At 43.9% G+C, this 17,581-nt stretch overlaps 7 protein-coding genes across 8 annotated transcripts; 6 read left to right on the forward strand and 1 right to left on the reverse strand.

The window, feature by feature from the left end:
* Window positions 1-1,748: 1,748 nt before the first annotated feature.
* LOC122322048 (retinol-binding protein pinta) lies at window positions 1,749-3,697 on the forward strand. Its single transcript, XM_043213300.2, has 3 exons — window positions 1,749-2,638; window positions 2,697-3,069; window positions 3,128-3,697. The coding sequence occupies exons 1-3, from the start codon at window positions 2,334-2,336 to the stop codon at window positions 3,389-3,391; spliced, it is 942 nt and encodes a 313-aa protein (XP_043069235.2). The 5' UTR covers window positions 1,749-2,333; the 3' UTR covers window positions 3,392-3,697.
* Window positions 3,698-3,713: 16 nt separating this feature from the next.
* On the forward strand, window positions 3,714-5,066 carry LOC108124309 (uncharacterized). Its single transcript, XM_017239923.3, has one exon. The coding sequence runs from the start codon at window positions 3,727-3,729 to the stop codon at window positions 4,972-4,974; it is 1,248 nt and encodes a 415-aa protein (XP_017095412.2). The 5' UTR covers window positions 3,714-3,726; the 3' UTR covers window positions 4,975-5,066.
* Window positions 5,067-5,159: 93 nt separating this feature from the next.
* LOC108124310 (retinol-binding protein pinta) lies at window positions 5,160-8,874 on the forward strand. 2 transcript variants are annotated; one of them, XM_070277545.1, is made up of 5 exons: window positions 5,160-5,306; window positions 5,363-7,456; window positions 7,562-7,924; window positions 7,983-8,355; window positions 8,414-8,874. In XM_070277545.1, exons 3-5 carry the CDS (start codon window positions 7,620-7,622, stop codon window positions 8,675-8,677), a joined length of 942 nt encoding a protein of 313 aa, XP_070133646.1. In that variant the 5' UTR covers window positions 5,160-5,306; window positions 5,363-7,456; window positions 7,562-7,619; the 3' UTR covers window positions 8,678-8,874. The 2 variants fall into 2 exon arrangements, with proteins under 2 accessions (XP_070133646.1, XP_070133647.1); XM_070277546.1 differs by having other exon boundaries at window positions 7,565-7,924.
* LOC122322049 (uncharacterized) lies at window positions 5,269-6,158 on the forward strand. Its single transcript, XM_043213301.2, has 2 exons — window positions 5,269-5,306; window positions 5,363-6,158. Exons 1-2 carry the CDS (start codon window positions 5,269-5,271, stop codon window positions 6,156-6,158), a joined length of 834 nt encoding a protein of 277 aa, XP_043069236.2.
* A 125-nt stretch (window positions 8,875-8,999) lies between the features above and the next one.
* LOC122322047 (uncharacterized) lies at window positions 9,000-10,352 on the forward strand. Its single transcript, XM_043213299.2, has one exon. It carries the CDS (start codon window positions 9,013-9,015, stop codon window positions 10,258-10,260), a length of 1,248 nt encoding a protein of 415 aa, XP_043069234.2. The 5' UTR covers window positions 9,000-9,012; the 3' UTR covers window positions 10,261-10,352.
* A 79-nt stretch (window positions 10,353-10,431) lies between these two features.
* On the forward strand, window positions 10,432-12,012 carry LOC108124550 (uncharacterized). The gene is made up of 3 exons (XM_017240285.3): window positions 10,432-10,591; window positions 10,648-11,719; window positions 11,784-12,012. The coding sequence occupies exons 1-3, from the start codon at window positions 10,554-10,556 to the stop codon at window positions 11,898-11,900; spliced, it is 1,227 nt and encodes a 408-aa protein (XP_017095774.3). The 5' UTR covers window positions 10,432-10,553; the 3' UTR covers window positions 11,901-12,012.
* A 266-nt stretch (window positions 12,013-12,278) lies between these two features.
* Window positions 12,279-17,334, reverse strand: Tango1 (transport and golgi organization 1). Its single transcript, XM_017240284.3, has 7 exons — window positions 17,059-17,334; window positions 14,828-16,945; window positions 14,339-14,769; window positions 14,143-14,275; window positions 13,459-14,083; window positions 13,297-13,398; window positions 12,279-13,239 (listed from the first exon to the last, which is right to left on the reverse strand). The coding sequence occupies exons 1-7, from the start codon at window positions 17,210-17,212 to the stop codon at window positions 12,525-12,527; spliced, it is 4,278 nt and encodes a 1,425-aa protein (XP_017095773.3). The 5' UTR covers window positions 17,213-17,334; the 3' UTR covers window positions 12,279-12,524.
* Between the last annotated feature and the right edge of the window lie 247 nt (window positions 17,335-17,581).

Genomic DNA, 17,581 nt, shown 5'->3' on the forward strand with positions numbered 1-17,581 from the left:
AAACCACAAAACCCGGATTTTCACTTTTGGCCCAGAACCATGGCTGTATCTTTTCCAATTTTCATCCGATCCTCAAACGGAATACCTTAATCGATTTGTGGATCGATTCCGCATAAATCTGCATCAAAACCCTGGAACAAAATTTTTCATCGAAATTTTTTCAATTTTTCTTGGGGTACCCTTGCAAAAACCACAAAACCCGAATTTTCTTTTTTGGCCCAGAACCATGTCTGTATCTTTTCCAATTTTCATCCGATCCTCAAACGGAATTTGAGGAACAAAATTTTTTATCGAAATTTTTTCAATTTTTGTAGGGGTACCCTTGCAAAAACTACAAAACCCGGATTTTCACTTTTGGCCCAGAACCATGTCTGTATCTTTTCCAATTTTCATCCGATCCTCAAACTGAATACCTTGATGGATTTGTGGATCAATTCCGCATAAATCTGCATCAAAACCCTGGAACAAAATTTTTCATCGATATTTTTTCAATTTTTCTTGGGGTACCCTTGCAAAAACCACAAACCCCGAATTTTCTTTTTTGGCCCAGAACCATGTCTGTATCTTTTCAAATTTTCATCCGATCCTCAAACGGAATACCTTAATCGATTTGTGGATCAATTTCGCATAAATCTGCATCAAAACCCTGGAACAAAATTTTTTATCGAAATTTTTTCAATTTTTGTAGGGGTACCCTTGCAAAAACTACAAAACCCGAATTTTCTTTTTTGGCCCAGAACCATGTCTGTATCTTTTCCAATTTTCATCCGATCCTCAAACGGAATACCTTAATCGATTTGTGGATCGATTCCGCATAAGTCTGCATCAAAACCCTGGAACAAAATTTTTCATCGATATTTTTTCAATTTTTCTTGGGGTACCCTTGCAAAAACCACAAAACCCGAATTTTCTTTTTTGGCCCAGAACCATGTCTGTATCTTTTCAAATTTTCATCCGATCCTCAAACGGAATACCTTAATCGATTTGTGGATCAATTCCGCATAAATCTGCATCAAAACACTGGAACAAAATTTTTGATCGATTTTTTTTCAATTTTTGTAGGGGTACCCTTGCAAAAACCACAAAACCCGAATTTTCTTTTTTGGCCCAGAACCATGTCTGTATCTTTTCAAATTTTCATCCGATCCTCAAACGGAATACCTTAATCGATTTGTGGATCAATTCCGCATAAATCTGCATCAAAACACTGGAACAAAATTTTTGATCGATTTTTTTTCAATTTTTGTAGGGGTACCCTTGCAAAAACCACAAAACCCGAATTTTCTTTTTTGGCCCAGAACCATGTCTGTATCTTTTCCAATTTTCATCCGATCCTCAAACGGAATTTGAGGAACAAAATTTTTTATCGAAATTTTTTCAATTTTTGTAGGGGTACCCTTGCAAAAACTACAAAACCCGGATTTTCACTTTTGGCCCAGAACCATGTCTGTATCTTTTCCAATTTTCATCCGATCCTCAAACTGAATACCTTGATGGATTTGTGGATCAATTCCGCATAAATCTGCATCAAAACCCTGGAACCAAATTTTGTTCCTGAATAGAACCACTAACCATACAGCATACATGCTACAAATCATACATTACAGATTTAAAAAACCAGTTTTTAAATACATTCACGACACTTTTAGAAAACGTAGTTTTATCTTGAAACGGAAACCTCTCTTTTTATATTTTCCAATTTGTTTATTGGCTTTGAACTTGTAGAATTAGCTGTCATAAAACAAGGAGCGTTATCAGAGAGCAGTTTTTTTTAAATACTCGATTAAATGCACTCGATTAACCTTCTTAATCAATAGGATTACGCAGCTCATATCTGGGCCAGCAAAAACCGCAGCCGCATGCACTCGAAAAATAAATCCAAAGCCAATTAAGACAATCCATCCAATCCGACCCATAATGAATTGAATAAAAATGAATACTGCAAGCGCCGGCCGCTGACGTAGCCAGGCACCACCCACCGGCTCCCAAGCCCCCAACCTGCCGCCCCCCAACGTCAACGGCAGCAACGTTTCCAATAAATGTCTTCGTGTACTGTTAAATCGGCTTATGATCAGGGAAGGAAAAGCAAGCACATCGGAGTTCGTTGCTTTCACATGGTACTCGTATAATCGCATATCACTTGGGCAGTCGACGAGGCATTTTCAAACGGTAAACATATACGCCCGCAGTTCCATTTCTTGTTAGCGAAATAAGTGGGAAAAGCCAAACCGCAGCTGGAGCGTACACTTGGATATTGATTAACGATTTTTTCAGCAGTTTAAATACAAAAAAAAACAACGATTGCCATACGGATTAGTGTTTTTTCTAAAGCCATGAGCTTGGTGCGCCCTCTGAATCCGGTTCTGCAGGCCATTGCCTGCAAGGAGCTTAATGAAGTCCCCCATCGGGTACCACAGGACATTGAGGCTCTGCGGGAATGGGTACTCAAGCAGCCACATCTACGGGCCTGTACTGAAGACCAGTTCCTACTCGCCTTCCTCCGTGGCACAAAATTTAGCTTGGAGCGGGCCAAGGAGAAGTTTGATAGATTCTACACGCTACAGTCTTCTATTCCCGAAGTCTTTAACGAACGACGATTGGCCACCGACCCCCAAGTTTTGGATATCATAAGAATGGGGTTAGTTAACTTACACAGTACTTAAAACTTTAAAATCATTATATTTAATGTATTTCAGAGTTATTTTACGACTGCCATTAGACCCAAACGACCCGGGTCCATGTGTAACCATTATTCGAGCTGGATCGTATGATACGGGCAAATACAAGTTCCAGGACATTATTCGAGTGGGTTCCATGTTCGGAGAGATCATGATGTTCGAGGACGAGAACGCCACAGTCAGCGGCTATGTGGAGATAATGGACATGGCTGGAGTGACAGGAGCGCATCTCTTTGCTCTCCAGCCGCAGTTACTAAGCAAGTTCTCAGCCTATGCGGACGAGGCGATGCCGACACGCCAGAAGGGCATTCACTTTATTAACGTCCCACCGGCCTTTGAAACAGGCTTCAATTCGCTGAAATCCTTTTTTCCCGCCAAAATCAAGAGCAGGGTAAGCCATCCATCGATTTCTATTCCTAAATCCACATTAAGCTATTGTTACTCTTCAGATCTCTGTCAGTTCTGATCCGGAGGCCATATCCCAGTTGGTGGGTCGTGAATGCTTGCCAAAGGAATACGGCGGATCTGCCGGAACCATGCAGGATATCAGCGAAGCGATGGAGGTTAAGCTATCTAGTTACGCCCCATACTTCCAGGACTCCCAAAGCTTCGGCACGGATGAGAAGTTGAGGGACATCGGAGCTCGTGTGCATCAAGATCATCGATCATCATTTGGGGCTGTGGGCTCCTTTCGTAAACTGGAAATCGACTAAATCCACTGCAGGGGATTTAGATTTCGAGTCTATTTAGATTAAAAATGTTATTTACCAACAAATGGTTTAATCTAATCTGTGACCAAGCTTCAGGAGGTTCGCAATGCCATTTAAATTGACCGTGAATTACCCTTTAAGGTTGCTAGGCGAATATGTGAATATTTTGTTTGTTTAAAATAAACTATAAGTAACAAGTACATTTGCAGGAACAAATCAGTTCTATTAGTCTGTTGAAATATCTATAAAATATCTGTTACCCTTGGGATGTCCGTCCGACTGTCTAAAAAATTAAAACTTTAAAAAGTGTCCAAGTGGTTTTTATTGTTTGGTGCATAATGAACCAGGTATGGGTGTTTTTCAAGTTGATTGAGGTAGTCCTGGGCGCACTCTGTATGTTCATTCACATGCGTGGAGCAAGCTTGTGGCCCCAATACGTGCCACATGATGTCATATACTGCGCCGTTTTTCTTTCCTTCACGGCCCTAGCTGCCCTGGGGGCATTTCGCTTGTTAATCACTCAGAAATGTGTACTGTCCGCACAACTGATACTAACTCTGAGTGCCATGATTGCACATTACTTCTGCGGCCTATTGGTGATGCGGGACATCGTAAATAGCCCCATCCTCAAGGCCCTAAACGACACCAGCGAATACATGGAGCATCCTGCTTTCGCAATATGCAAGCAGCAAAGTATCGCTGCCTTGGTCACGGGCACCATGTACCTAATGCACATGTTTCACGTCCTGGATCTGCTGATGCGCATGGAGCCCGGGGACTGGCGACGACAGGCGACGGGACTGTTCCAAATGTTCACCCTGGACGAGTTGGCAGGTCGCACCACCGGACTATTCGTCCTTTCTCAGCCGGTGGACGATTTCCTGTGTGACAGATGTGAATTCTACGACACGCTTGCCCACTCGCAGCCCATGCACTTCCGGCAAAACTACGAGGAGGAGACTCAGTTCATAAACCGCATGTGGTCCGTATTTGGAGAGGCGCGGAGGAAATTCTGTCTGACGGATACCTTCGATAATAGCGATGAAAGCTATATGTCAACGCCAACTATAACCAGCTCTGACTCCTTCGAACTACAGCTTTCCCGCGACGATTGGTCCATGGAGGACGAAGCCCTCCGATACCCAATCGACTGGCGGGGAGTTAGTGACTCCTCCAGCCTGTGGGCCCAGATCGAAGACAGAAGCAGTCAGGCTACCGCTAGCACCACCAGGTCCACCGCAGAAAGAAGCAATAATTGGGAACTTGATGACCAGAGAAAATCAGAGATCATGCTGGTTAACGAAGGAGCTACCAGAAAGAGTATCTGGGACGAGGAGGATAATTATGAAAAATCGAACATCTGGACGGTGAAGCGAAGTTCGACCAACCAGCCCTTAACCCCCGATAGCGAGTCGAGGGAAGAAAGCGACGAAGAATACTATGAGATGGAAAATGTCCAACTCGGATCAACCAAAAGAGATTCGGCATCCGAGACTGAAGCTCCGTTGGATCCTTTTGGTTTCGATAAAGATTCTCAGAATACACCGACAAATAACCCAACAAAAACACAAAAATCTGCTAAGTAATAAATGTAGATATTTATTTTTTAAATGTCGTATAATCTTAAATTTCTGTAATTTTTAAAATATGAAAATTTAATAAATTTTCAAACCAACAATTTTTGTAGCATTCTTTTGGGGTTTCCCCGTAAACGATAGTTGACATCGGACTATCGATAGTCATTGACAAAAAAAAAATAAACACAAACAAGTAAAGCTTTTTTTTATGTTTTCATCACCTGGAGCAACAATCAAACTTTTAATCAAAATTATCAAAATTCGAGCTCCTTTTTTGACGCCGGTTAGCCAGATTTATTCAACATGACGAGTATAGTGAGTCTCAACGAGGACTGTTTGCTGTAAGTACTTCCCTTGCCTTTCTTTATAGGGTATAGGGTGATAACGTTTGAATTAGTCAAATTGTAGAGTTCCTTGATATCGAAGAACAACTGCAGTTGTGGCAGGCCACCGAGTCCACTTCCCGCCTCAATTCTGTGGTTGCATATGCCTGGCAGCGCCAAAGTAAACATTCTATTCACCGGGAAACATTCGACGATAGACCAGAACTACTCGAGGACTTTCTGCAAGCCATAAGGTCGTCAGTGGTGGAGCTAACATTGAACTACTTGCCCATGTCACAACTTGAACTGTGGAGGAAACATATATTTCCTAATATACGGGAATTGTACTACATGGGGGATGAAGACGGTGACGCAGACGTCGACTCTGAGGTCGAAATATTGCTGCACTGTTTTCCCCTGGTGGAATCCATTGGCCTGGGCGGAAATTGCTCTGGTCGGTACATCGACCAATTTAGAAATCTACGGCGACTGGACCTTCAACTGTGCTGGTTCTTGAGCACACAGTGCTTTGAGGATATCTGCAGAAACCTGCCGTTGCAGTCCCTGAACATCCAGTGGCGGCGGGCCGATGAGGACGCCTATGTACGAGCCATCTCTACTTTACACGACCTGGAGGAACTCGAACTGGAGATTGTCCATTTGGCACCGGAAAATATCCCCCAGCTTATAAACCTGCCAAAATTAAGAAAACTTCGCATTCACAACTTTGATCAGTTGGACGATCTTTTGTCGGAAATTGGCCGGTTGCGGGGACACGATGTGGGCCAGAACCATGTCTGTATCTTTTCCAATTTTCATCCGATCCTTAAACGGAATACCTTAATCGATTTGTGGATCGATTCCGCATAAATCTGAATGAAAACCCTGGAACAAAATTTTTGATCGACATTTTTTCAATTTTGTAGGGGTACCCTTGCAAAAACCACAAAACCCGAATTTTCACTTTTGGCCCAGAACCATGTCTGTATCTTTTCCAATTTTCATCCGATCCTCAAACGGAATACCTTAATCGATTTGTGGATCAATTCCGCATAAATCTGCATCAAAACCCTGGAACAAAATTTTTGATCGACATTTTTTCAATTTTTGTAGGGGTACCCTTGCAAAAACTACAAAATCCGGATTTTCACTTTTGGGCCAGAACCATGTCTGTATCTTTGCCAATTTTCATCCGATCCTCAAACGGAATACCTTAATCGATTTGTGGATCAATTCCGCATAAATCTGCATCAAAACCCTGGAACAAAATTTTTGATCGGCATTTTTTCAATTTTTGTAGGGGTACCCTTGCAAAAACCACAAAACCCGGATTTTCACTTTTGGGCCAGAACCATGTCTGTATCTTTGCCAATTTTCATCCGATCCGCAAACGGAATATCTTAATCGATTTGTGGATCAATTCCGCATAATTCTGCATCAAAACCCTGGAACAAAACAATTTTGATCGATATTTTTCTTTTACTTAAAATTAGTTTCCCTGAATAGAAAAAACTATACCCAAATCAAGATAGGAAAACTGAGAGGAGTTTTTTCATATCGGGAAAAACTTTTTCTGAATAGAACCCACTTCATAGATACACTTACAGATTTAAAAAAACATTTTTTAAATACACTAACGATACTTTTAGAAAGCATAGATTGATCTTGAAATGGAAACCTCTCTTTTTATATTTTCCAATTTGTTTATTGGCTTTGAACTTGTAGAATTAGCTGTCATAAAACATGGAGCGTTATCAGAGAGCAGTTTTTTTAAATACTCGATTAAATGCACTCGATTAACCTTCTTAATCAATAGGATTACGCAGCTCATATCTGGGCCAGCAAAAACCGCAGCCGCATGCACTCGAAAAATAAAACCAAAGCCAATTAAGACAATCCATCCAATCCGACCCATAATGAATTGAATAAAAATGAATACTGCAAGCGCCGGCCGCTGACGTAGCCAGGCACCACCCACCGGCTCCCAAGCCCCCAACCTGCCGCCCCCCAACGTCAACGGCGGCAACGTTTCCAATAAATGTCTTCGTGTACTGTTAAATCGGCTTATGATCAGGGAAGGAAAAGCAAGCACATCGGAGTTCGTTGCTTTCACATGGTACTCATATAATCGCATATCACTTGGGCAGTCGACGAGGCATTTTCAAACGGTAAACATATATGCCCGCAGTTCCATTTCTTATTAGCGAAATAAGTGGGAAAAGCCAAACCGCAGCTGGAGCGTACACTTGGATATTGATTAACGATTTTTTCAGCAGTTTAAATACAAAAAAAAACAACGATTGCCCTACGGATTAGTATTTTTTAAAAGCTATGAGCTTGGTGCGCCCTCTGAATCCGGTTCTGCAGGCCATTGCCTGCAAGGAGCTTAATGAAGTCCCCCATCGGGTACCACAGGACATTGAGGCACTGCGGGAATGGGTACTCAAGCAGCCACATCTACGGGCCTGTACTGAAGACCAGTTCCTACTCGCCTTCCTCCGTGGCACAAAATTTAGCTTGGAGCGGGCCAAGGAGAAGTTTGATAGATTCTACACGCTACAGTCTTCTATTCCCGAAGTCTTTAACGAACGACGATTGGCCACCGACCCCCAAGTTTTGGATATCATAAGAATGGGGTTAGTTAACTTACACAGTACTTAAAACTTTAAAATCATTATATTTAATGTATTTCAGAGTTATTTTACGACTGCCATTAGACCCAAACGACCCGGGTCCATGTGTAACCATTATTCGAGCTGGATCGTATGATACGGGCAAATACAAGTTCCAGGACATTATTCGAGTGGGTTCCATGTTCGGAGAGATCATGATGTTCGAGGACGAGAACGCCACAGTCAGCGGCTATGTGGAGATAATGGACATGGCTGGAGTGACAGGAGCGCATCTCTTTGCTCTCCAGCCGCAGTTACTAAGCAAGTTCTCAGCCTATGCGGACGAGGCGATGCCGACACGCCAGAAGGGCATTCACTTTATTAACGTCCCACCGGCCTTTGAAACAGGCTTCAATTCGCTGAAATCCTTTTTTCCCGCCAAAATCAAGAGCAGGGTAAGCCATCCATCGATTTCTATTCCTAAATCCACATTAAGCTATTGTTACTCTTCAGATCTCTGTCAGTTCTGATCCGGAGGCCATATCCCAGTTGGTGGGTCGTGAATGCTTGCCAAAGGAATACGGCGGATCTGCCGGAACCATGCAGGATATCAGCGAAGCGATGGAGGTTAAGCTATCTAGCTACGCCCCATACTTCCAGGATTCCCAAAACTTCGGCACGGATGAGAAGTTGCGGGACATCGGAGCTCGTGTCCATCAAGATCATCGGTCATCATTTGGGGCTGTGGGCTCCTTTCGTAAACTGGAAATTGACTAAATCCACTGAAGGGGATTTAGATTTTAAGTCTATTTAGATTAAAAATGTTATTTACCAACAAATGGTTTAATCTAATCTGTGACCAAGCTTCAGGAGGTTCGCAATGCCATTTAAATTGACCGTGAATTACCCTTTAGGGTTGCTAGGCGAATATGTGAATATTTTGTTTGTTTAAAATAAACTATAAGTAACAAGTACATTTGCAGGAACAAATCAGTTCTATTAGTCTGTTGAAATATCTATAAAATATCTGTTACCCTTGGGATGTCCGTCCGACTGTCTAAAAAATTAAAACTTTAAAAAGTGTCCAAGTGGTTTTTATTGTTTGGTGCATAATGAACCAGGTATGGGTGTTTTTCAAGTTGATTGAGGTAGTCCTGGGCGCACTCTGTATGTTCATTCACATGCGTGGAGCAAGCTTGTGGCCCCAATACGTGCCACATGATGTCATATACTGCGCCGTTTTTCTTTCCTTCACGGCCCTAGCTGCCCTGGGGGCATTTCGCTTGTTAATCACTCAGAAATGTGTACTGTCCGCACAACTGATACTAACTCTGAGTGCCATGATTGCACATTACTTCTGCGGCCTATTGGTGATGCGGGACATCGTAAATAGCCCCATCCTCAAGGCCCTAAACGACACCAGTGAATACATGGACCATCCTGCTTTCGCAATATGCAAGCAGCAAAGTATCGCTGCCTTGGTCACGGGCACCATGTACCTAATGCACATGTTTCATGTCCTGGATCTGCTGATGCGCATGGAGCCCGGGGACTGGCGACGACAGGCGACGGGACTGTTCCAAATGTTCACCCTGGACGAGTTGGCAGGTCGCACCACCGGACTATTCGTCCTTTCTCAGCCGGTGGACGATTTCCTGTGTGACAGATGTGAATTCTACGACACGCTTGCCCACTCGCAGCCCATGCACTTCCGGCAAAACTACGAGGAGGAGACTCAGTTCATAAACCGCATGTGGTCCGTATTTGGAGAGGCGCGGAGGAAATTCTGTCTGACGGATACCTTCGATAATAGCGATGAAAGCTATATGTCAACGCCAACTATAACCAGCTCTGACTCCTTCGAACTACAGCTTTCCCGCGACGATTGGTCCATGGAGGACGAAGCCCTCCGATACCCAATCGACTGGCGGGGAGTTAGTGACTCCTCCAGCCTGTGGGCCCAGATCGAAGACAGAAGCAGTCAGGCTACCGCTAGCACCACCAGGTCCACCGCAGAAAGAAGCAATAATTGGGAACTTGATGACCAGAGAAAATCAGAGATCATGCTGGTTAACGAAGGAGCTACCAGAAGGAGTATCTGGGACGAGGAGGATAATTATGAAAAATCGAACATCTGGACGGTGAAGCAAAGTTCGACCAATCGGCCCTCAACCCCCGATAGCGAGTCGAGTGAAGAAAGCGACGAAGAATACTATGAGATGGAAAATGTCCAACTCGGATCAACCAAAAGAGATTCGGCATCCGAGACTGAAGCTCCGTTGGATCCTTTTGGTTTCGATAAAGATTCTCAGAATACACCGACAAATAACCCAACAAAAACACAAAAATCTGCTAAGTAATAAATGTAGATATTTATTTTTTAAATGTCGTATAATCTTAAATTTCTGTAATTTTTAAAATATGAAAATTTAATAAATTTTCAAACCAACAATTTTTGTAGCATTCTTTTGGGGTTTCCCCGTAAACGATAGTTGACATCGGACTATCGATAGTCATTGACAAAAAAAAAATAAACACAAACAAGTAAAGCTTTTTTTATGTTTTCATCACCTGGAGCAACAATCAAACTTTTAATCAAAATTATCAAAATTCGAGCTCCTTTTTTGACGCCCGTTAGCCAGATTTATTCAACATGACGAGTATAGTGAGTCTCAACGAGGACTGTTTGCTGTAAGTACTTCCCTTGCCTTACTTCATAGTGCATAGGGTGATAACGTTTGAATTAGTCAAATTGTAGAGTTCCTTGATATCGAAGAACAACTGCAGTTGTGGCAGGCCACCGAGTCCACTTCCCGACTCAATTCTGTGGTTTCATATGCCTGGCAGCGCCAAAGTAAGCATTCTATTCACCGGGAAACATTCGACGATAGACCAGAACTACTCGAGGACTTTCTGCAAGCCATAAGGTCGTCAGTGGTGGAACTAACATTGAACTACTTGCCTATGTCACAACTTGAACTGTGGAGGAAACATGTATTTCCTAATATACGGGAATTGTACTACATGGGGGATGAAGACGGTGACGCAGACGTCGACTCTGAGGTCGAAATATTGCTGCACTGTTTTCCCCTGGTGGAATCCATTGGTCTGGGCGGAAATTGCTCTGGTCGGTACATCGACCAATTTAGAAATCTACGGCGACTGGACCTTCAACTGTGCTGGTTCTTGAGCACACAGTGCTTTGAGAATATCTGCAGAAACCTTTCGTTGCAGTCCCTGAACATTCAGTGGCGGCGGGCCGATGAGGACGCCTATGTACGAGCCATCTCTACCTTACACGACCTGGAGGAACTCGAACTGGAGATTGTCCATTTGGCACCGGAAAATATCCCCCAGCTTATAAACCTGCCAAAATTAAGAAAACTTCGCATTCACAACTTTGATCAGTTGGACGATCTATTGTCGGAAATTGGCCGGTTGCGGGGACAGGATGTGGTGGCAGCCACATGCAAAGACAGCATTTGGACCCGTACTCCCGGCGTACTGGCTAAACTGCACAACCTCCGTTCCCTGACGATTATCGACGACGAGGGTTGTTGTGCCATTGACTTTAGCATTATAGTCAACTGTTTTCCCCGTTTGGAACAAATACATCTGGAAAACTCTCGGATCTGGCCAAATGCAGATGGTATATGGGATGTTGTGGATGCATGTCCCCATCTAACAGATTTTACGATATCCAACATGGTTCTATACGAAGAATTCTTTGCGTTCAGTGCGTCTACAATGAATCGTATTTTAGATCGGCGGGAGAAGACCCTGGTAATGCATTTAAATGAAAACGAAATGGAGTCTTTGGTGAGTCTTTCGATAAAAATTAACACTCTTATAACATTTTTTATGATCTATCCTTTTTTTTCAGATTTGCGAGCGCTTTGTGCATCCAAAACTGAAACTTTCCTTTGAGCCGACAAGTGATGCTAGTTCATCAGTACCTGAAGAATGGATGGAGTTGGAATTGCTACCCAAGCTTTCGTGATATAGAATAAGGCTTCGTTTTTTTCCACTGACCCTAATTATACGTAGTTTTTACGTAGTTTTGAAGGCTACTTTCTCTTTAAAATGTCCGCCAAATAAAGAGGCTGATATTACACACTTATCTTATCATTTATGTTTAAAATTATTCCGCCAAGAGTGTGATTATGAAATGGGAATATTTAATCGGAAAATAACTGAATCAGATTTTAAATAAAAATCTCAAATATAAATCATCCTACAAAAAAATAAAATATAAAAATCATTATATCAGGAATTAAAGCCTTAATTTTTTAATGGAACGTAAAAAACAAACAAATTTTCCGATAACATAAGTACTCGAGAGAATGTACAATAATGATTTGAAATGAAAACGATTCGCTTGATTTTTTCCACAAGGTTTAATTTCTGTTATTTTCGTGGACATCATTCACCAGTGAGGAGTCAGACAAGATTTCTTAGTTGGGGGATGTTGATGGGGTTTCCTGAAGTCCCTGTTAATGGGATGGGATCGCTTTGAGAAGGCGCCCGCCGTCCGTTCGATAATTGATTGATTAATAAATATATTTGAACTAGTTTTGAGTCTAATATACTTGGTAGGACTTGGTTGTGTGGAAGAACACTTCTCTCACACCTCGCTGTATGGCCGCGATCCGGCGGTGCGACCAGAAGAGACTGGCGGCGGACTTGGTGGCGGGCTAAAGTCCGTCTCCGTGTCGTTGTAGTTGTAGCGACTATCTGACGGGGATAGCGAACGATATGTACGGGGCGAGTGCGTATAGGAGTCGCGACGACCACGCCCCCAGCTGCCGCTGTGCCGGCGACGACGATCCATTCCCCGGTCGTCCTCTTCATCGTCGTCGTAGTCATCATAATCGCTGTAGTCAGAATACCGATCGCGATCCCGATCTCGAGGTGGAGGTGACCTCATGCGCCCTAGGGGCGGAGGGCGTGCTCCTCCTGCCGCTGTGGGGGGCAGGAATGGCGGCGGCAAGCCCATGAATGGAGAGAATGGCGCCGCCAGGAATGGCAGTGGATTTGGCATGTTTAGCAGCGGTGATCCCGGCAGTGGCAGCGGCGATGGAGCCGTTTTCAGTTCTGCCCCTAGCATCGACGCCCCGTTGGCATCCACAGAGGCTATATCCGCTGCGCCGCCTCCGCTGGCCATGGTGGTCAGTTTTCGCCGCAGCCCGGCGGCTTCAGCCAGCGCTTCTTCACACCGGCGTTCCGACTGACGAGCCGCCAGCCATGACTCATGTGCTCGGTTTTCGAGCGTTCCCATCTGTGCTTTGTGCGAAGCTATCTGAGCCTCGATCTCAGCACGCAGCTCATCATTCTGAGATCTGCAAGATATATTCATCAATGATAACGTCCCTATATAAAGAATAATATTAACTTACTTGAGTGTTTGAATTTCGTTCTTCATCAAGGTCTGCGTTTCCACCGTGCTGGCGTTTTCACCTTGATGTTGCAACCACTTGGTCTCCTGTAGGCTAAGTTCCCTAAAATCCAAATGGGATCCTTATTAGAAACTATTAAATATAATTTTCCCGAAAACATACTTCTTAAGCTCGTTCTCCTTTTCCCTAAAGTAGCCGGAAAGAACCTCAAGACGTGTCTGGGCCTCCAGCTTGTCACGCTCCGATTGGTTAAAGTCCTGTTTGAGCTGCTCTATTTCTGTGGAGGATTGTTGCAGCTGGCTCTCCAAACGCTGCTTGATGGAGACCTCTTGCTCCAGCTTCGACTGCAGATCTATGAACTTTTTGTGGGACGCATTTAGCTCACCACGTGTCTTGGCCGACGTGATCAGGTCTTGGATATTTAAGTTTCCGTCTTTCTTTAGAGCCTTGAGACAGTCTTCAAGCGCCTCGATCTTGGCATGACTGGTCTGCAGTTCACCGTGCTCTCGCTCCCATTTGGAAGTCAGCTCCAGAATCTGGTTCTGAAGGCGCTGCATTTCAAAGTTGCGGGTCTCAAGAGCCTTGGCTAGTTCTAGTTCCATCTCCGATTGGATTTCCTCTAATCGCGTCTGCAACTTTGACTTTTCCATCTCCAGTTCGTAATTATCTTCCTGTAAGGATTTTAGCTCGCTGGTTAGGCGCGCTTTGGCTTCCGTAAAGGAATATTGAAGTTCGCTATTTTCTCGGCTCTTCTCCGCCAAGCTTGAGTTGATTTCAATTATAATCTCTGTGAAGTAAAATGATAAAGGTGGTTTTGCCAAATCGAAGTACTCTTTCTCTACTTACTCTCTTGTTCGTTCAACTGCCTCTGCAGCTCATCGACGGTACTCATGAAGGCCTCATCACCATTCTGACTGGCCAATACCTCTGATAGCATTTTATTCAGTTCAAGACCAGCTTCGGCAGCATTATCAAGATCCTGAAATGGACAAGTTTCTCATAAAGTTATCACTTCTTTTATTTAACAACGATTTCAACATACCCTCTCTAGTGAGACGACCTGCTCCTGCAACTTTGCCTTCTCGTAAAGCTCTGTCTCTAGCTGCTTCTTTAAATCATTCACCATGTCATTGGAGCCAAAGGAGTTATCCTCGATGCTGGCCAGTTTGGTGCGCGTCGTCATTAGGTCGTGCTTGATGATGGAGTTCTCCTTGTGGGAAGCAAGCAAGCTGCGCTCCAGATGGTTCAGCTTCGATAGCAGCTCTCCCTCCTGGCTGCTGTTGCAGAAACAGTAGTAGACAAAGATGAAGAAGAGCGAGGAGGCCGCCGCAATGACCACACACAGTAAAAGTAGAGTGTGTTCCACCAGATTACCAGCCACGACCTCTATGAAATTATCTATGGATATGGTTCGATGACAATCCTGCGGTTGAAAACGGGCACAGTACCCCTCCTCATTATTTGGAATGGAGCCTGAAAATTATTGTATGAATTATAACATAGGCCTCATAAATTGCGAAATAAACGTTACCTTGTGAAGGTTTTTTTAGGGATCCCCCACCACCCTGACCGGGATAAAGAATCCTGTGGAGCTCGTCACTACTATCCAGAGGAGCCTGTGGCTCTTTTCCAATGAAATTATTAACAGTATCGACAATGGTGGCAAAGAGGCCGAGGTTTAAGCCGTCCTCCTTTATTGGCACCTCCGGAGTAGGACTTGAGGTTGCAGGCAAAGCTACGGGCTCGACGGTTCCGACACCCGGACGTTCTGAAGGAATGTCTGGTAATGGTGTGGCATCTTCGTAGACTGCTTCATAAGCCGAATCTGTAAATGTTGTAGGAGTGGTTTGTTCTTCACTTGCTGGATAGTGAGAGGCATGATGATGCTGAGTTGTCTGTTCCGGTTGTTGCTTGGTGTTGAGTACTTCTGCGGACTTTCCATTCTCGATCTCATTGTCAGCAGGATTGTATGGCGGTTGCTTTTCTTCGTGTTGATGATGTTCATGTTGCTGCTGTTGATGCTCATGTTGCTTCTCTTCATGCTGATGATGCTCATGTTGCTGCTGCTGCTGCTGGTGCTCTTGCTGCTGGTGTTGATGATCATGTTGCTGCTTATCTTGCTGTTGCTGTTCCAGTAGCTGTGCCTCTTGCTGCTTTTGCTTTTCATCACGCAACTGCTTCTCTTGCTGTTGCTGCTCTTGCAATTTCTTATAATAGTCATTCGGGTTATCAAAGTTACTTTTTTCGAAAAGAGGAGGCAAAGTGCCCAACGGAGCTTCTCCAGTAGGAACTTCTGTAGAGGTAGCCAATGTTTCTGGTTTATCTTCATTTTTCACCACAGGTTGGACAATATTGGAGTCAACAGTCAAGTCTAGCTTTTCAGTTTCTGGTTCGGTTCGAACCTCTGCTGAGAGAGGAACTATTTCTTCTTTTTCGTTTTTCTCAGGCTGTTCAGAATCTGTCTCAGTGGCTTCAGTAGGTTTTGGTACTTCACTACTTACAGTTTCAGTAGAGTGCACTTCTGAAACAATTTCTGGCACCTCAGTGGAATTTACGATTTCCGCTGGTACCACATTTGGAGAACCGGTCTCGTCTTTCTTATCAAAAATAGTAGGCAGCTCAGGTTTTACATTTTCCTCGATGGGCTTCTCTTCCACCTGCTCCTCCTCCAATTTCTGCTTTGCATTCTCCAGGTTATCAGTCTGCTCCGTAGCGTTCAGTTTCGGGTCGATCGGTTCACTAACATTAATTGCTTTTTTATCGATCAGTTTCTCGTTTAACGATTCGTTATCATTGCTATCTGCGTTTACATCATCATCGTTCGCTTCTTCGTTTTCGTCTTCCTCGTCCTCCTCGTAATCGAAATCGTCGTCTTCAAGTTCAGCGTTGATAGCTGCAGGTAGTTGAGATGACTCCTCAGTTCCGGTTGCAGGCACTTTAACCTCTTCTTTATCCGCAGGAGCTTCAAGTTTTGGGGCTTCAGTAGCCTCAGGGGTTTCTTTGGTATCAATAACCACGGCTGCGGCTTCCTGCGGCTCTTTCGTTTCAACAGCTGCTGAGGCCGCTTCTAATTTCGATGCTTCAACGGGAGTAGGGATACTCTCGGTTACTGCCGGTGTGACTTCCAACGGCAGCTCGGTACCATCCACAAGTTGTACTTGGGCCTGGGTAGTTGCCGTTGGACTGGGTGCCTGCTGATTAACGGAAGATCCTTGATCCACCACAATGGATTCCACTTTAACATCCAGGGGTGATGTGGTAGTCGTAAGCAATTCATCCACTAGCTCGGAGGCGTTAAGAACGGGCTGCAAAGGATCCGCTACTATACTCGGCTTCTCCACCGGCACAGGACTTCCAGGAACCACTACCGGCTCCGCAACTATACTCGGCACCGCTTCGGGCGTAGGGCTTCCAGGACCAACAACTGGCAGTTCGTACAATAAATTCTTGTCCGGCACTATCACCTTCTTTTCCATAATGAAATCCTTATTCGCATATCCGCGACGTCCACCAATTTCGACTCCCCATAGCTTCATGTTGGATCCGGCGCTCTTGGAGAGGACACGAATGGGGGCGTTGATTTTAAACGGGATCAACCCTTCACCGCCGGACAAATAGCTGATTTTTGCAATGCCCGTTGAGATAATTTCTACAGACCAATAAACATCATAAACGTCAATTAGTTATGCAATTAGAGTATAGGTTTGAAACAAAGAAGCATGGTGAGTGTTTCCCAATAGGTATACACAGATTACAACTCACGTTCACATTTTGGGTCAGCACACAGTCGCTTGTCTGAGAGTACTCCACTCGATGCCCACGTCAAAGAGGGAAGACAGCAGATGGCCAGGGCGCTCAAGAGCAGCAAGTCACTCAGCAGAGGCTGCATTTTCGCTTTCTCGTTGCCCAGCCGCATTTTGCATTGTTTTAGGACTCGAATTAACAGGTGAATTTATCTTATAGCGCTGCAGCTTTATTTTTTGTGTATAAAAATTTCGTTCACTTTCAGCTGAGTTGGCTTTTAGAGGTGGAGATACATCGACAAGAAAACCGATGTTTTACAAATCTTTGAAAACATCGATGATTGGTGGGAACTATCGATGTTTTTGTTATCATTTTAAATTAAGGTCGTTGATAAAAGAAAAAACAACAACCTTAGGTTTTTAACAACAAATTTATATATTTTTTGGTAGTAGATTTAAATTTTACTGGTTTTTGAAATACAAGAGAAAGTAGCATTTTTTAGTAGGTTTTTGGTGCCTCACGAAAGGGTTTTGTACGAAAT

This window comes from Drosophila bipectinata, chromosome 2L (assembly GCF_030179905.1).
Source record: "Drosophila bipectinata strain 14024-0381.07 chromosome 2L, DbipHiC1v2, whole genome shotgun sequence".
Lineage (NCBI taxonomy): Eukaryota > Metazoa > Arthropoda > Insecta > Diptera > Drosophilidae > Drosophila > Drosophila bipectinata.

What these genes read in the sequence shown, in the direction of transcription:
- LOC122322048 (XM_043213300.2), top strand. Translation starts at nt 2,334, where the DNA reads ATGAGCTTGGTGCGCCCTCTGAATCCGGTTCTGCAGGCCATTGCCTGC. An exon ending in TTGGATATCATAAGAATGGG is followed by an intron (nt 2,639 to 2,696) that starts GTTAGTTAACTT and finishes AATGTATTTCAG; the next exon opens with AGTTATTTTACGACTGCCAT. An exon ending in CCGCCAAAATCAAGAGCAGG is followed by an intron (nt 3,070 to 3,127) that starts GTAAGCCATCCA and finishes GTTACTCTTCAG; the next exon opens with ATCTCTGTCAGTTCTGATCC.
- LOC108124309 (XM_017239923.3), top strand. Translation starts at nt 3,727, where the DNA reads ATGAACCAGGTATGGGTGTTTTTCAAGTTGATTGAGGTAGTCCTGGGC.
- LOC122322049 (XM_043213301.2), top strand. Translation starts at nt 5,269, where the DNA reads ATGACGAGTATAGTGAGTCTCAACGAGGACTGTTTGCT. An exon ending in CTCAACGAGGACTGTTTGCT is followed by an intron (nt 5,307 to 5,362) that starts GTAAGTACTTCC and finishes CGTTTGAATTAG; the next exon opens with TCAAATTGTAGAGTTCCTTG.
- LOC108124310 (XM_070277545.1), top strand. Translation starts at nt 7,620, where the DNA reads ATGAGCTTGGTGCGCCCTCTGAATCCGGTTCTGCAGGCCATTGCCTGC. An exon ending in TTGGATATCATAAGAATGGG is followed by an intron (nt 7,925 to 7,982) that starts GTTAGTTAACTT and finishes AATGTATTTCAG; the next exon opens with AGTTATTTTACGACTGCCAT. An exon ending in CCGCCAAAATCAAGAGCAGG is followed by an intron (nt 8,356 to 8,413) that starts GTAAGCCATCCA and finishes GTTACTCTTCAG; the next exon opens with ATCTCTGTCAGTTCTGATCC.
- LOC122322047 (XM_043213299.2), top strand. Translation starts at nt 9,013, where the DNA reads ATGAACCAGGTATGGGTGTTTTTCAAGTTGATTGAGGTAGTCCTGGGC.
- LOC108124550 (XM_017240285.3), top strand. Translation starts at nt 10,554, where the DNA reads ATGACGAGTATAGTGAGTCTCAACGAGGACTGTTTGCT. An exon ending in CTCAACGAGGACTGTTTGCT is followed by an intron (nt 10,592 to 10,647) that starts GTAAGTACTTCC and finishes CGTTTGAATTAG; the next exon opens with TCAAATTGTAGAGTTCCTTG. An exon ending in AAAACGAAATGGAGTCTTTG is followed by an intron (nt 11,720 to 11,783) that starts GTGAGTCTTTCG and finishes CTTTTTTTTCAG; the next exon opens with ATTTGCGAGCGCTTTGTGCA.
- Tango1 (XM_017240284.3), bottom strand. Translation starts at nt 17,212, where the DNA reads ATGCGGCTGGGCAACGAGAAAGCGAAAATGCAGCCTCTGCTGAGTGAC. An exon ending in AGGTCGTCTCACTAGAGAGG is followed by an intron (nt 14,276 to 14,338) that starts GTATGTTGAAAT and finishes TGTCCATTTCAG; the next exon opens with GATCTTGATAATGCTGCCGA. An exon ending in GCAGTTGAACGAACAAGAGA is followed by an intron (nt 14,084 to 14,142) that starts GTAAGTAGAGAA and finishes TTTACTTCACAG; the next exon opens with AGATTATAATTGAAATCAAC.